Genomic DNA, 15,551 nt, shown 5'->3' on the forward strand with positions numbered 1-15,551 from the left:
CTCCTCTCCTCTCTCTCTCTCTCTCTCTCTCTCTCTCTCTCTCTCTCTCTCTCTCTCAGTAATGGAAGAGCAGTGCACTATAATGGCTCCAGTTTGCTGCAGTGGAAGAGCGTGAGGCTAGATGTTGCCCTGCTGCCAGGTGAGATTCAAAAGCATCCTTCTCACCCACCTGCCAACCAGCAGCCTTTCCCATACCAAAGCATGCTAAGCCGGGGAGGCTTCCCACTTATCCAGCTCGCATTCATAGCTAAAGACAAGAGTTAAACGTTCTCTCAGGGAATGTTACATAAAAATGTTTCTAAAATGTATTCTGTATTGGAAAAATATCAAAGAAGTCTTTAATAAAGCATGGCAAAAACTGCTTCAGGGCACCGTGAAGAAGGCCAAGATGTCCACAGTGCATAGGCCCGTGTGTTTTTAAAACAGTTTTTGCCATGCTTTATTAGAAGCCTTCTTGATATTTTTCCAATACAGAGTGCCTTTGTTTTTCGTTTTTGACACTGGATTTACACCTGCAACAAAAGAGCTGTTAATTGATTTAAAGTCTACTGGAAGCACTCTGAACCCCCTTTGCGTCTTAATTTGTTTCTAAAATGTTTTCTAAAACCTTCCTTTTCCAGGGGACGTTGCGGGTATTGGGTGGGAGCGCTCGGAGGGCACCCCTCCACCCCCAGGCCAGGCCCCAAAAGGGCGCGTGTACTTCACCTACTGCGGCCAGAGACTCAGCCCCTACCTGGAGGAGGTGGCCGGGGGCATGTGGCCACTGGTGCATATCCAGAAGAAGGTGTGCATGACCCTCTTTTTACAACGGACACTCTTAGGAACTATAATCTCATGTTTTGATTTTATTCATAGTAAATACTTGCTTGTAGCCCCTAATTTTGCTTCAATCAATAATGTATGTCTTAATTTTTTGTATCTCGTGATGTTTTGTATGTAAATACGGTTTAGTTACCTCTATATTAATAGCGACTGTTTTTTATAGTAGCTAGTTCAACCTTCAAGTCCCTTCTGTCTCTATAGAACACAAAGATCCGTGCCAACTTTGGGTGCCGGCCGTTTGCGTACGCCGAGGGCCAGGCTCACCGGAATGCTGCCGACCTGTGTGTGGACCTCTCCGAGGAGATCAGTGCCAACTTCGAGGCCTTGCCTTTCGCCATGGCCTCTGACAGTGACAACGACGCTGGCACCAGCGTGGCATCAGACCCCGGCTCCCATGGCCCGCCATGTCGCATCGCCGCTGTGGCGTCCACCCAGCAACGTGAGCACGCAGTCCATCTGAATAATTGAGCCTTTTGGTTACCCAACTTTACCAAGAGTAACTGATATGAAATAGGCCTTATAGCATGCCGTCCATCTGAACAATTGAGCCTTTTTCTTACCCAACTTTACCAAGAGTAACTGATATCAAATAGGCCTTATAGTTACTGATCTATCTGTATGAATCATTCTCATGTCTACATGCAGTTCAACTGTGTATTATTATTTGTGGTCAATGAAAGATGGTGTGCAAAGTCAGTATTAATGTGATGTTGGTATTGTCAGTTTCCAGTCACTTGGCTACTGGTATGGGACTAGTATGGCTGTTTGCTGTAAAAATGCAAACTTTAGGATAACATTGTGTTTCAGGACAAGGCATGAGTGTGTGTAAGAATCCTCTGTGTCTGCATTGTTTTCTCCACAGAGTACAACAGTGATGCGTCCTGTCACTACAAAGTGGAGCTGAGCTACGAGAACCTGGTGACCTCTGGGCCTGACCCGCACCCCCCGCCCCTGGCCGACGACGAGAGCGATGATGAGGACGATGAGGACATGCCCAGGGTGAGGAAGTCACTCGTCCCATACAATGGTCACTTATGTAGGAAGAGATATCATCTCCACTAAGCCTGCTGTGTGGCTTACGAAGTGTTCTCACCCGCCCTGTTTTGTTCTCTCTCTCTCTCTGTCTCTCTCTCTGTCTATCTCTCCCTCTCTCTTTCACTGTGACTGTGTCTCAGGAGGATCATTATGCACTGCTGGTGAAGGCCTGGGAGACGAAGGTGTTCCCCACTATCCGCCGGCGCTTCAGGAACGAGGCGGAGAGGAAGTCCGGCCTGGATCAGATTAAAGGCGCCCTCCAGCTCGGTTAGTCCGCCACATTTGACCCATCAACCATACTTTTACAAATAAAAGCACCGTCTTGTTATCCCAGGATCTGTCATTGTCACCCAAGAGGGTTTTTTCCCCCATGTGAATTCAACACAAAGTGTAGCTTTTGTAATAACAAAACTTTTTCCAAGGACTAAGATGCTAACAGTTTAGCTTCAGCTCCAGCTTCACTGGAATTGCGGTGATTGACAGAGAGACTAGATGTGCTAGGGCTTATGGATGACCCTCATAAGGCAAAGTTTTCAATCAGTATTTGTCTGGAAATTCTCTGTTGAATACTCTTGGACTCTATTTTTAGACTCAGCACAAACTTTTTTCTGGTGTTACTAGGCAGAAAGGGTCCACGTGAACTTGCTTGCTTGACCAGGTGCTCCTTTGTTTGTTTGACCATGTGAGTTTGACCATGTGTGTTTGCTTGCTAGGCATGGTGGACATCGCCAGGCAAACAGTGGAATTCCTGTACGAGGAAAACGGGGGCATCCCTCTCTACCTGCCCACCATTGAGGACATCAAGGAAGAGGCCAACAAGTTCACCATCGACAAAGTCCGCAAAGGTGCCCAGCACACAAACCACACACATGTGCTGTTCAAAAGTCCCATACGTCAATACACAGCTATATATAAACATGAACTCTGGCACACATACTGGAACATATAAACATGAACTTTAACACACATTTGGGTGCAGTTCAAGTTCAAATGGAATTTTATTGTGATATTCTCAATAACTCAATTTAACATAACACCATTACCAATATAATGCAATTCTTGTTCTATATACGGACACACTGGTGCATTTTCCTTATGCACAGTTACAGAACGATCCCACACACCTTTATAGAGTCATCGTTCTAATTGGTGGCAGTCATTAATGTTGTCTGTCTGTCTATCTGTCTCAGGTCTGATGGTGGTGATCCGGTGTCCAGACACCAACAACACTAGCAGTTCAACAGGGAGCACTGCCCTGCCCAAGTTTGCCATCAGGGGCATGCTCAAAACGTTTGGCCTGCACGGGGTTGTCCTAGATGTGGATTCGGTAAGATCTGGTCATTTCAGGAAACTTCATGGGGCAGGTGGTGGAGTGTTTACTGGTAGCTTCCAGATTTAAGCACCAAATACCAATTAGTTCCAGGCAACAGCACGCTACTGAGTATTTACCTAGCGTTATTTATCTAGCGTTATTTATCTAGTGTTAAGGCCAGAGTGAGGGGAACACATTATCAAGAGTCCCGTTTATAAGTGTTTATCCTGTCCGTGTGCGTATCTTCAGGTGAATGAGCTGGTCCAGGTGGAGACGTACCTGCGTAGCGAGGGGGTGCTGGTGAGGTACTGGTACCCCATTGAGATGTTGGAGCGCCCCCCAGCAGGCTCTCGGAGAACTGCAGCCAATGGCCTGGTGTCTCTGGACAGCAGCAACATCCAGATCCACAGGTAACCCACAGCCTGGACACAGTGCAGCTCAAACACACCCACACACATACTGGTTACAAGTCACATTTTTCTGATGACTGCTTTCTAGGTTACATTTCAATTTCATTATGTTACATTACATCACATATTACATGTTCCCTTACGATCCCATCACCAAACACAACCAATCCAGTTGTGCACTAGTGTGACATTTCATATGGGAAAGATACTTTTCTGTGTTAATCTGACATTTTAAGCAGCTTTATTTGTGTTAGTATATTATCGCTTCCTGCATGATGCTACTTAAAGGTGAAGTTAGGTGAAGTGTGATATGTATTTGTCGTATTTCTGTTACGTTATGGCCAGTGTGATATGTGAGGTCTGTCTGGGTGTGTGTGTGCGCGTGTGTGTGTGTGTGTGTTCCAGAGAGCTGCTGAGGTGTGAGAGTGGTCTGGCGCGTCTCTACTGCCGCATGGCGCTGCTCAACATCTTCGCCCCCAAGAGCCCCCACACCTTCACCCGCCTCTTCCACATCCCCGCCGTGCGCGACATCACCCTCGAGCACCTGCAGCTTCTGTCCAATCAGCTGCTGGCTCCACCCCTGCCGGGTTAGTACACAAAACTGTAGTTCCAAATCCACATTGTTGCCAAAAAGTGCGGCAGACTCTTAGCTCAACACTAAGCTGTTGCTTTGGTTTGGGTTAGATCACTAACTGGTATGAAGGAGTATTGAGTTAACATCTGATCGAACGTCTAACCCTTTCATGCACATGTAGAATGCGCACACACACACACACACACACACACACACACACACACACACACATCCCTACACATATTGACATAATGATATTGTTTGTATCTCCATCACTGTCCGGCTCCTCCACCCGCGTGCAGACGGCACCATCAGCTCCAGCTCCATCCTGCTGGCCCAGTCGGTGCTGCACAATCTGCAGGGCCAGAGCTGCTCTCCCACGGAGCTCTTCTACCAGGGCAACGCCCAGGCCATCCGCGAGTGGCTGACCGTGGCCATCACCCGCGCCCTCCACCAGGGCGACGACAGCCTGCTGGACCTCACCAAGCAGATCTGCTGCTTCCTGCAGGTCAGAGCAGACACCACTCATTCACACTTCGGTATAAGTGTGAAATGTTGCCTGTGGGAATCCTATTGAGTTTATTTGATTATACTGTTTTGTGCATTTTTTAACATGATGAATCCTGGTCCTCTCTGTTTTGTTATGAACTGGATATTATGAATAAGGACAGGGTAGTCCCACACTCAATCTTTTTTGAAGTCACTTATTCAAGGCCCACGTTTCGGCAAACAGCCTTTATCAAGGTTCGGCTTCTTAATGGGTGTATTAACCATATTGACTTTCAACACATGCTAGCTTGACTTAACTGCACCTGCTTGCAGCATGATGTTCCAGTGTAAGTGTTATTGCTGTTGGCTCCTCCTCTCACTGATGGCGGCGTCCTGCTCTGTTACATATGCAGCACGCTCCAGAGCAGTTCACCTCGGAGGAGTTTCCTGTGACCGAGTCCAAGGTCAGCATGGACGTCAACTTCCCTGGGGCTGCGTTTGTGGTGGTCTCCTGCAAGGAGAGTCAACTAGGCTGCCGCAAAGAGTGAGTTTAGATTCACACACACGCGCAGTCACCTCACAGGCACAGGGTGTAGACAGGTAGCACACTAGTCTTCAAAGAACAAAGCCAAATTGGTTCACTCTGTAAAAGTTTATATAATTTATAACATGTATTAAATATTGATGTTAATCAGCATATACACGTGCAGTGATTGAAATGTCAAGTCAAGTCCTGGGAAATTCATGGTAGCAGGGTGGACCTGATGAGCGCTCTCATATTCATTCTCTGTTGACCTGTGTGTTGCTCTCATATTCATTCTCTGTTGACCTGTGTGTTGCTCTCATATTCATTCTCTGTTGACCTGTGTGTTGCTCTCAGCTCCTCCCTGTACAAGGCCCCATGGGCACGGGTGCTGGTGTACGGACTGGGCCACAAGGTCCGGCGCAACGGCCAGCTGAGTCTGATGGAGGCCGTGTGCTACCCCTTGGACGCCTCACCCTCCAACACCGGCCTGACGCCCCCACCCACCACCAACCAGTACCCCTCTGTCCTAATCCCCACAGACAAGATCCACATCAAACTGGGTGAGTGCATAACACAGACACACACAGTCACACTCACTCACTCACTTACTTATTGGCCCAATCCCAAAGTCTGGACTAACAGAGGGACTTTGCAGCGCGTTCTCCTGAAATACTTAAGGTCTGTCCCAATGTCTCATTTCAATGGGCGTGAGGGTTTGAGGACACACTTACCTTTCCGTGAGTCTGCGCCAGCGCAGAATTACCCACAGTGCATAGTGTTGTGACGTTTACCGCGGAGACGCATAGGGAAATCCGGAAATTACAAAGGTAAACAACAGCACGACACATGACCACAGAATGGAACCGGCAAGTGTAAGCAACATCTTTGTTATTAAACGTCGCCATGGTAGCATGTGCTGTCCCAATCCCATTTATACCTGTCTGAGCATGTGGCCTCACACACTTACTCACTTAGCACCTGAGATCAATTAAGTCTGTGAGTCTTTAGCCCTTAGTCCTCAGGCCTCACTTTGGGATTGGGCCACTCACTCACTCACTCACTCACTCACTCTCTCTTTCTTTCTCTCTCTCTTATACACTTTGAATATGGGAAGGTCCATTTTTGGAAATCTTTTCATGACTTTCAAAACAATTGTTTTTCAATGTAATTTGAATTGATTTGTCTGTGTCAGGTGTGTCGCCACCTCCTGGTACGGTGCTGGTGCTGCACTCGTTGCCTCTGGAGTTTCCTTTGGCCATGGCGTTTGCCGAGCAGCTGCTGACCTGGACGCTTGGCGAGAGCAGCGAGCACTCGGAGGACGAGCTGGACACCGTGCCTTCCTCTGTGCTGCTGCAGGTGGTGGAGTTGCTTGGTGAGTCCCACCTCAGTGGAGGAGAGGTGCTAACTCTCAACAGTGTGCTAGGAGTCCCAGCTCAGTGGAGGAGAGGCGCTAACTCTCAACAGTGTGCTAGGAATTCTTGTCAATGATATTCTGGGATCAGTCAAGAAGCATCCTTCTTTAATTTTGTGTAGTGTTCTAGATACATACATCTGATTTCAGTGAACACTTTGTCAAACAGCAAACAGTTTAGCCTTAATCTTTGTAACCTTGGTGAGTTGTGGTGGTCACAATTGTCATATATACAGTATATATGACACTATATACAAACATTTAAATCAATTAAATATATAAACATTAAATGAACATTAAATCAGGGGTATGAATAATTTTGTTCCTAACTGTGTATTTAGTTTACAAAGAGCTGCAACTTGTTTGGTTGCCACTTTGGCTGCTCAGGTGAAATGTTGTCACGTAAAGACAACCCATCCTTATCTGTGAGCTATGCTGTCTGCCCCTAACCCTTACCTCCCTGCTCCCTCTTCAGGCGGTCTGCTGTGGACCACCGACCTGGCGCCCAGCATCAAGGAGCTGGTCTTCCACCTGCTGGCCGAGCTCTTCCGCAAGATCCACCAGCTGGAGCAGCGGCGTAGCCCCGCGGGCCTGTCCAGCTCCATCGCCCTGATGCTCAACCCGTGCCTGGCCGTGCTCATGGCCCTGCAGACGGAGATGCGCAAGCTGTACGACCGCGAGACGCAGAGCTGGCTGCAGGCCGCCGGGAGTGGTGGGAGCAGCGGGGGGTCGACGGGCGGACAGGCGGCGGCGGTGGCCCTGGCCTCGGAGCAGAGCCGCTTCTCCACGTACTTCCACGCGCTCATGGAGGTGTGCCTGGCCGTGGCCGAGGTGACGCTGCCGCTGAGCGTCGGCGGCGGCTCGGGGACGGGCGGCGGAGTGAGCATGGTCGGCCCGGGCAGCACCTTGACGTCGGCCAGCGCGCCCAACTTGAGCGACTCCTCGTCGTCGTCCTCGTCGTCGCCGGGCCAGACGCCGCACAGCCCCAGCCTGCTGTCCAAGCGCAAGAAGGTCAAGCTGAAGAGGGAGCGCGGCTCGGCGGTGGCGGCCGCAGTGGCCTCTGGGAAACGCGGAGGGGGCGGCGGCAGCAGCGGCGGCGGTGCCCGCCTCTCGGAGAGCGACAGCGCGCTCCTCAACATGGCCGGCGGCAAGCCCGAGGACATGCTGTGGTTCCACCGCGGCCTCACGCTCCTGATCATCATGCGCCACCTGGCCAGCAAGGACCCGCAGGGCCTGAGCGTGACGGGCGACGCGGTGGCCGACGCCTGCCAGGCGCTGGTGGGCCCCACCGCCCACGGCCGACTGCTGGTCATCTCCGGGGTGCCCACGCACCTGGAGGAGGCGGCGGTGCGCGCCGCCATCCGGCGCGCCTGCAACGGCCACGGCGGACTGTTTAAGGACGAGATCTTCATCCCGCTGCAGGAAGAGGAGCCCAAGAAGCCCAAGGGCTCGACCTCCTCGGGCTCCACGCTGGACGGAAAGCCCGGCGACCGCCCCGGGCCTCAGGGTGGCGGTTGTGGCGTTGGTGTCGGCGGTGGCGTCGGTAGCGGTCGGGCTGAGAGTCCAGACAGCTCCAGCAGCGTCACGCCGGCCATGAGCGTCACCGCCTCGGCCTCCACCAGCCAGACGTCCGTCTGCAGCTCCTCGCAGGGCGGCGGCGGGGGTGGGGGCGGGAGTGGCGTGTCACGCACCGCCAGCGAGCTCTCCGTCGATCAGGAGCTCCCCACGGCAGCGACACCCAACGCCGTGCCTCCCCCGACCCCTCCGCCACCTCCACCCCCGCCTCCACCCCTGGGGCCTGGTCAGGAGCCGCACACCGTGTCCAGCCAGGAGAGCCTGGACATCTCCCTGTGCAGCACGGGAAGCCTGGGCAGCCTCGGGAGTCTGGGCGAGCCTCCGGACAGCGCCGACACGGCCTCGGGCTCCGACGCCGGCTCCATGTACACGGTCACCTCACTGGACAACAACGCCAGCCTGAGCCGCCCCATTAAAGGATATGCAGTCATAGAGGTGAGCATTCGTGGTGAGAATTTGTGTATGTTGTCGGACGTTTATGGGAGTGGTTAGATTTGCACAAAATGTTCATGCATTTCTGCCTTGGCTGTTGGAGATGTTTATCAGTTGCATGCTAAGCACTCACTAATCATTCACTAGACCTGCATTTGTATTAGCCCATAGGAAAGGTTACACTGTTTTAGAACCTCAGTTGTCCTTATTGAATAATTTATTCTGCATGTAAGGAGGTCTCATTGACATCATTGGCCTCTTGACCTCTAGGTTCGAGCTCGTGCCAAGGTGGAGAAGATCCGTGCCAGCCTCTTCAACAGCAGTGACCTGATTGGCCTGTCCAGCTTGGAGGGGGAGGAGGAGCTAATGGAGATGACCAATGAGGAGATTCTGACCGCCTCCAGCGTCAACCAGAGCTTGTTTGACACCCAGGGAAGCTCCGCACTTGAGGATTACTTTCTGGATAAGACCATCCGAGGTTGGTTAATTACACTGTGCATCCATCAAGGCCATAGTTACTTACTGCCTTATTTCACTGAACCTTCATGGAATAGTATTTTATAGTACAAATAGAGATATCCTATAAACCTTTTCCTCAAATAGAGAACTCCATTCTGGTTCACGCTCCAGATATTGTTCTGAGCATTTCAACCAGAAATAAATCTGTTTGGAAACTGAACATGTTGGTTCGGTGCACGCATCAAAAAGTAGTTTTTTTTGTTGTTGTTGTTGTTGACAGCATCACGGGAGAGTTCATAATAATAAAAGTGGTTGCATTAGATGTCACACCTCACAGTTTCATTTGCATTACCGCGCTGTTGAGTGTGACCCGCAGGCTGAAGTTGCTCCTGTGTTGTCCAGGTGACAAGCTGGTTCCCGGTGCCCGGGACGTCCTCACGGACATCTTCAAGAGCTGCGTGCTCTCGGAGCAGATGCTCAGCCTGACCCCCACCAAGCCTATTAAAGTGAGCGACATCTACCTGAGCAAGGAGCAGATCAACTCCCAGACGCCAGGCAACCTGCTGCACGTCTTCTTCACCCACGTGCGGCCGCCAAAGAAAGTCCTCGAGGACCAGCTCACACAGGTAGTCAAGGCGTCTGCCAACATATTCAACAAAATAGTCCCCTACGCTCCAGGTGTTAATATTGGCTGTATAAACATTGATTTGTGGGTAGAATCAAGTCCAGTTGGAGTGCTACCAGGAACTTTGTAAAAACTTTGTAAAGATGGTGCTCTTTGGTAACAGGCTTAGTTCATTTTAGAAAGGTTGTAGAATACCAAGGCACTCATCTTCTTTGTAGTTAAAATGCCTTTATTTTAATGGGCACAACATAATTAAAACCCTTCGACGCGTTTCGGCATGAAGCCTTCGTCAGGAAGTGAGCAGTCTCTTGTGTGGCACACTGAAATAAGACATCAATTCCATGAGTGTTCTCAGGTGTGTGGGTGGGACCAATTAGCTAATGGCAAACCCCTCATTTACAAAGGTAAACCCACAGAAAAACAGAAAAACAAACAGGTATTGATGGTGGTCAGCAGGGGGCGTCATTCCACAATCTCTACAGACATAGAAGAGTATTTAGAGAACAAAAAACATGCATGCAATACACATATACAACAATAGAACATTTGTGTTTACAGGAAATGGCAATATTCCAACTCATCATTTAAACCTGGATATAAAGTAGCTTTTAATTTAAAAATCCAGTAGCTCTCTCGCTGGTTTAATTGTTTCAATCTATCACCCCCTCTCATTGTTTGTGGTATATGATCTATACCTATAGCTCTTAAAATAGCAGGGTCACTATTGTGCTTGTCTTTGAAATGACGAGCCATTGGATAGTTCTCATTTTTTGTTCTTATCGCATATTTGTGCTCTGAGACTCTATCTTGTAACCTTCGTTTGGTTCTGCCGATGTAAAAAACATTACAGAGGGGACATTCCAGTTTATAAATCACAAATGTTGTTTTACAATTAATAAAATGCTGCATCTCATGTGTTCTTTGACTATGTATCTTCAAATGTTTTACCTTGAACTACAGTAGGGCAGTGATTACAATGACCACATTTGAAGCTACCTTGTGGTTTCTTTGACAGCCAAGTGTTTTTAGAGGGTCGTGGTAGATAGCGGTGGACAAGTTTGTCATTTAAGGTAGGAGCCATTTTAAAACTGAGAACAGGAGGCTCTTGAAAAACATTTCTCAGAGAAGCGTCACACTGTAATAAATTCCAGTTTTTTCTGATTATGTTTTTAATGCGATTTGCTTCAGTGCTAAACCTTGTGGAAAAGAAAACTCTCCCAGAACTTTGTCTGGACTTCCCAGCTAGGTTCTCAGCTCTGTGCTTAGCACTCTGGACTTCTTTTTGTAACCTCTTTGAATAAATCTATTTTCCATTTCATTTGCCTTTACCTCAAAAGAATCAGTTTCATCACAAATTCTTTTCAGTCTCTGGAATTGACCGTAGGGTATGTTATCCTTTAAATGTCTAGGATGGTTTTTGCATGCAAAATAGTGTTGCGAGGTAGGTTTTCTATAGATGGTGGAATGTAAGAAACCTTCCATATCTTTGTATATTTCTAAATCCAGAAAGCAAATGCTTTGTTTGTCAAACTCCAGAGACAGTTTGATGTTTTCATTGATTCCTGATTCCTGACGAAGGCTTCATGCCAAAACGCGTCGAAGTGTTTTAATTATGTTGTGCCCATTAAAATAAAGGCATTTTAACTACAAAGAAGATGAGTGCCTTGGTATTCTACAACCTTTCTAAAATTGATTTGTGGGTATTTTGGACGTGTGTTCTTTGTGTTGTAACCACATTTATTTGCTTTGTTGATGTGCTCATAAATAAGCACTGAGGTCTGTAAGATCTCAAATGGTTATCCAAATCTAAATGAAAAACATGTCAATTGACAGTTTTGTGTCGATATGTTGTGCGATTGTGTTTTTTTTCCCTTTAGATTCTGCGCAAGTACGGCACAGCAAAGCCCAACAAGACCAAGTTCAGCAAGGCAGGCAAAGAGCAGCACCAGGGCAAGGTGGTGAGCACTAAGAGGGCCATCACTAAACCGCCCAGCAAGGAGAAGTCCGTGCTCAACAGCGTCAGGTCCGACCCCTCTGCAGTTTTAGACCCGGTCATGTATGCATCCGTTCCCATCCTCCTCCTCCTCCTCCTCCTCCTCCTCCTCCCCCTCCTCCTCCTTAACAGTCTTCTTTTCCTCCTTCGCTCCCTCTCCTCCCCCTCGTCCCTCTCCTCCTCCTCCTCCTCCCTCTCCTCCTCCTCCTCCTCCTCCTCCTCAACAGTCTTCTTTTCCTCCTTAGCTCCCTCTCCTTCTCCTCTGCTACTCAGAGGAAGCGTTCATATCCCTCCGCTAAATGGTTTAAAGGTGCAGTCTGCAATTCTGGTAAAAAGGTTGTTGACATTTGAGGTCAACAGTCGATCAGATTTGCACCCCTATCGTCTGTGCTTTTGGACGCTGGATCTAAAATGTTTCTTGGTTAAAATTGTATAATTATGGCTTGGTCTGAGTTCGTCTCTCATTTGAGTTTAGATGATGCATTTCATTTGTCCAAAAAACGCATTCGATCAGAATTGCAAACTCGCCTTTAAACATGGTTTCACCCCCCCCCCCCCCCCCCCCCCCCCCCAAATTCATGAATTGCTTTAACAGTCAGCCACCATAGAAGTAGACTCCATAATTATTACAGGTTGCATGGCGGGGGCATTGTTGGTCTAACTCCATTATGATGAAGTGTGCCTCATGTCACGTAGCCCTGCATATTTAGTGTGTAATGAGTGTGTGTGCCCATGTGCGATTAGCACTCATTTAGTTTTAATTATAAAGCTCCATCCTGTGGCCTGCTTAGAAAAATAGTAAAAATGACAGAAAAGGATCCTCCCACGTGTTGAGGTTATATCTGTCTCTCCCCCACCAGGACGGCGCTGAGTGAGAAGAAGCCGGTTCTGAAGCCCAAGTCCCCGGAGAAGGCGCGGCCCGACGAGAAGGACCTGGAGAAGTCCCCCGCCAAGAAGCTCGAAGGTAGATCCCCAACCCTGCTGCCCACACTGAATGACCTTTGCGTACGATAATGTGCCACATAAATAAACCTCACCTTGAACTTGCCTCTTATAGACAATAGACTGATGTAGGCATTTACAGTATATAGGGATCCTGTGGTTGAACTGGCAGAGCAACTAGTAGACCAAGGTGTCATCAACACTGATGGTAATTTTGATACCATAGATTTAAGAGAGACCCAATCCGGAGCAGATAGCTACTGACGCAGCCATGCAGAACAGTGAAACACTGCAAAGTCATAATATTCCCGCTTATCTCTAAATACAGTCACACACAGATATACACAGGGACAGTACAGATATCATACAGTCATTACATAGAATCATACTTTTAGTATCAAAGGGACCCACTAATGAGAAATGCAGAACATTAAACCACATATTGGAATATTGGACATAATGCAGAACATTAAACCAACATATTAAAGTATTGGACATAATGTTCTATTCCACTTTCTCTCAACACCAAGAACATGGGTTTGATTCTCATGGAACGCACAGGAGGCTAAAACTGATGCGTAAGAAAACCTTTTTGAGCAATGGGCAGAGTTCCTCATTACTGTGGTTTTGCCATGTTTCTATTTATATTTGGCAACAATGTATTTTCTGGAGAACTTCAGTAGGCAAATGGTCATGATCATCCAATCAAAAAAATGGAACTGCTGCATGTCTTTTCTTCACTGTTGATTGAGCGAAGACAGAGATGAAGTTGTCAGTTCTATCATTTGGTTAATTAGGCCTTTCAGAAACACTTACCTTTGTGCGCGAACTTGATCTCACGACTGATCTGACTGTGTTTATTGCAAAAGTCTTTATTCATTCAAAAGAACCCCTTTTGCGTTTAAATGAACACAACCAAAGTTAAAAAGTTGATTGTTACGATGTACTGTAAGCTGAGCAATAGTTTGACATACTGTCCTCTGTCCTCTGTCCTGACATACTGTCCTATTTTGAGTAAAATGCACATTGTTATGATGTTTTTTTATCAATGAAGATGTCAATTTCAGTTTGTTATTTTATAATGCACCATACTGTTACATTTTCATCAATTGTTTTTTTTGCAACGCCCGCATTTTGTAATAACAACCGCAATATGTAACAACGTATTACAAAATGCGGGAAATTTTATTACATATTGCATTCAAGCAGTTTATTACAAAATGCAGCAGATTGTTACATAATGAAGTGATCATTTGTTACATTTTGTCAAGTTAGTACATACTGTAATGCGTTGTTACAAGCTCACAGTGCATCGGACCTTCCCTTCTCAATGAGACTGTAAATATGTTTGTGTGTTCACTAAAGGCCATGTTGCGCAACTGCATATGTTTATGTCTGCTTCCTGGCAGTACCTAGATATCTGAGAACATGAAGAACATGTGTGTGAAAAAACATGTCTGTGTGCTATGTTTTCTGTGCCCTTACACATGATTATGCCCCCCCCCCCCCCAGCAGTCCCTGAGGAGAAGTACCTGACACTTGAGGGCTTCCAGAAGTTCACAGTGGACAGGGCCAAGCAGGACATCCGTAGTGTGTGGCGGGCCATCCTCGCCTGCGGCTACGACCTCCACTTTGAAAGGTCAGCCTCAGCCCCTCCACATGACCCACATTCCGCTTTCGCATCATTCAGGACACATGATACTGTGTGTGTGTGTGTGTGTGTGTGTGTGTGTGTGTTGTCCAGTCCTGGGAAACGGTACACCCTGTTCAGTCATAAAGTCACTCATAACTAATAGACTAATAGAGTCAACATAAGTGTATACAGACTCATCAGGAATAGAGCCGGCCTATAGAGTAGAGAGTGCCGTGTCATGCTGTGCTTATTTGAGTCAAGTTGGAGTTAATGCATAGGAATCATTTTAGCACTAATGATGTTGCTAAAACCATGTGCAGATATTTGTGGGTGTGTTGTGGGTCTAAATCACTCTCACCCTTACTCTAAGCCCTTATGAGACATGCCACAGCAGTCTCTGTCGGATGGACTGCATAGTACAAAGAACCCGGCAACAACTCACAGTTGAACAACTTTTTTTTTCAACTGAGTTTGTTAACTTGTTGATGAGTTGATCTGTTGACTTGCTGATGTGGTGATATGATGATCTTAGCTTGCCTTGTCATTTGATACACACTCTGCCTGCTCTTTCATTCAGTTGACTTGTAAGACACTGACCCTATGCTCCTTCCGTATTGTGTGCGCAGGTGTACGTGCATTGATGCACGGCACGCTCAGAAGGCCAGCCGCAAGTGGACACTGGAGATGGACGTGGCACTGGTGCAATACATCAACCGCCTGTGCCGCCACCTGGCCATCACTCCTGCCCGACTGCATCCCCACGAAGTCTACTTGGACCCCACTGATGCCGCAGACCCTCGCGTGGCCTGTCTCCTCAGTAAGACTCCACACGCACGCGTGCGCGTGCGTACACACACACACACACACACACACACACACACACACACACACACACACACACACACACACACACACACACACACACAACTCAGACACTGACACTGACACTGGACACTGATCCCATCTTCTTACTGGAGGGCATGAGCACTCTGTTGATTTCTTCACCATATACAGGATGTCCTACTGAAACAGGATAAGGAAGCAGCTGATAAACTCCACAGCAATCTACTAATCTACTGGTGCTAGTGTGCATGATCAATGTTATGATTCTTAATTCAGACAGACATATAAATATAATGTACATACATGCATATATATATATATATATATATATATATATATATATATATATATATATATATATACACACACACAGATGTATGAATGAATGAATGAATAATGAAAGACTGTTGTCCTTGTAGTATCCTCACTGTTTGTATGTTTGTTTGTTTGTTTGCAGGTGTTCCTGTGGA

General features: G+C 47.5%; 1 protein-coding gene across 11 annotated transcripts in view; it reads left to right on the top strand.

Moving 5' to 3' along the window:
* LOC121689321 (probable E3 ubiquitin-protein ligase HECTD4) overlaps positions 1-15,551 on the top strand; it is a 70,821-nt gene that overhangs the window by 45,093 nt on the left and 10,177 nt on the right. For 5 of the 11 annotated variants that reach the window (XM_042069024.1, XM_042069031.1, XM_042069027.1 and 2 more), the window contains 21 exons: positions 60-139; positions 621-784; positions 1,024-1,261; positions 1,685-1,821; positions 1,998-2,124; positions 2,571-2,702; positions 3,048-3,184; positions 3,419-3,579; positions 3,985-4,166; positions 4,456-4,661; positions 5,056-5,186; positions 5,523-5,728; positions 6,361-6,540; positions 7,055-8,589; positions 8,857-9,064; positions 9,448-9,671; positions 11,548-11,726; positions 12,524-12,627; positions 14,118-14,244; positions 14,865-15,055; positions 15,539-15,551. The exon at positions 15,539-15,551 is cut by the window's right edge and continues 134 nt beyond it. In XM_042069024.1, coding sequence (XP_041924958.1) covers positions 60-139; positions 621-784; positions 1,024-1,261; positions 1,685-1,821; positions 1,998-2,124; positions 2,571-2,702; positions 3,048-3,184; positions 3,419-3,579; positions 3,985-4,166; positions 4,456-4,661; positions 5,056-5,186; positions 5,523-5,728; positions 6,361-6,540; positions 7,055-8,589; positions 8,857-9,064; positions 9,448-9,671; positions 11,548-11,726; positions 12,524-12,627; positions 14,118-14,244; positions 14,865-15,055; positions 15,539-15,551 — 4,662 coding nt within the window. The remainder of the gene's footprint in view (positions 1-59; positions 140-620; positions 785-1,023; positions 1,262-1,684; positions 1,822-1,997; positions 2,125-2,570; positions 2,703-3,047; positions 3,185-3,418; positions 3,580-3,984; positions 4,167-4,455; positions 4,662-5,055; positions 5,187-5,522; positions 5,729-6,360; positions 6,541-7,054; positions 8,590-8,856; positions 9,065-9,447; positions 9,672-11,547; positions 11,727-12,523; positions 12,628-14,117; positions 14,245-14,864; positions 15,056-15,538) is intronic. The other 6 variants (XM_042069030.1, XM_042069032.1, XM_042069034.1 and 3 more) reach the window with 3 other exon arrangements.

The sequence above is a fragment of the Alosa sapidissima genome, chromosome 18, assembly GCF_018492685.1.
Source record: "Alosa sapidissima isolate fAloSap1 chromosome 18, fAloSap1.pri, whole genome shotgun sequence".
Taxonomy (NCBI): Eukaryota; Metazoa; Chordata; class Actinopteri; order Clupeiformes; family Clupeidae; genus Alosa; species Alosa sapidissima.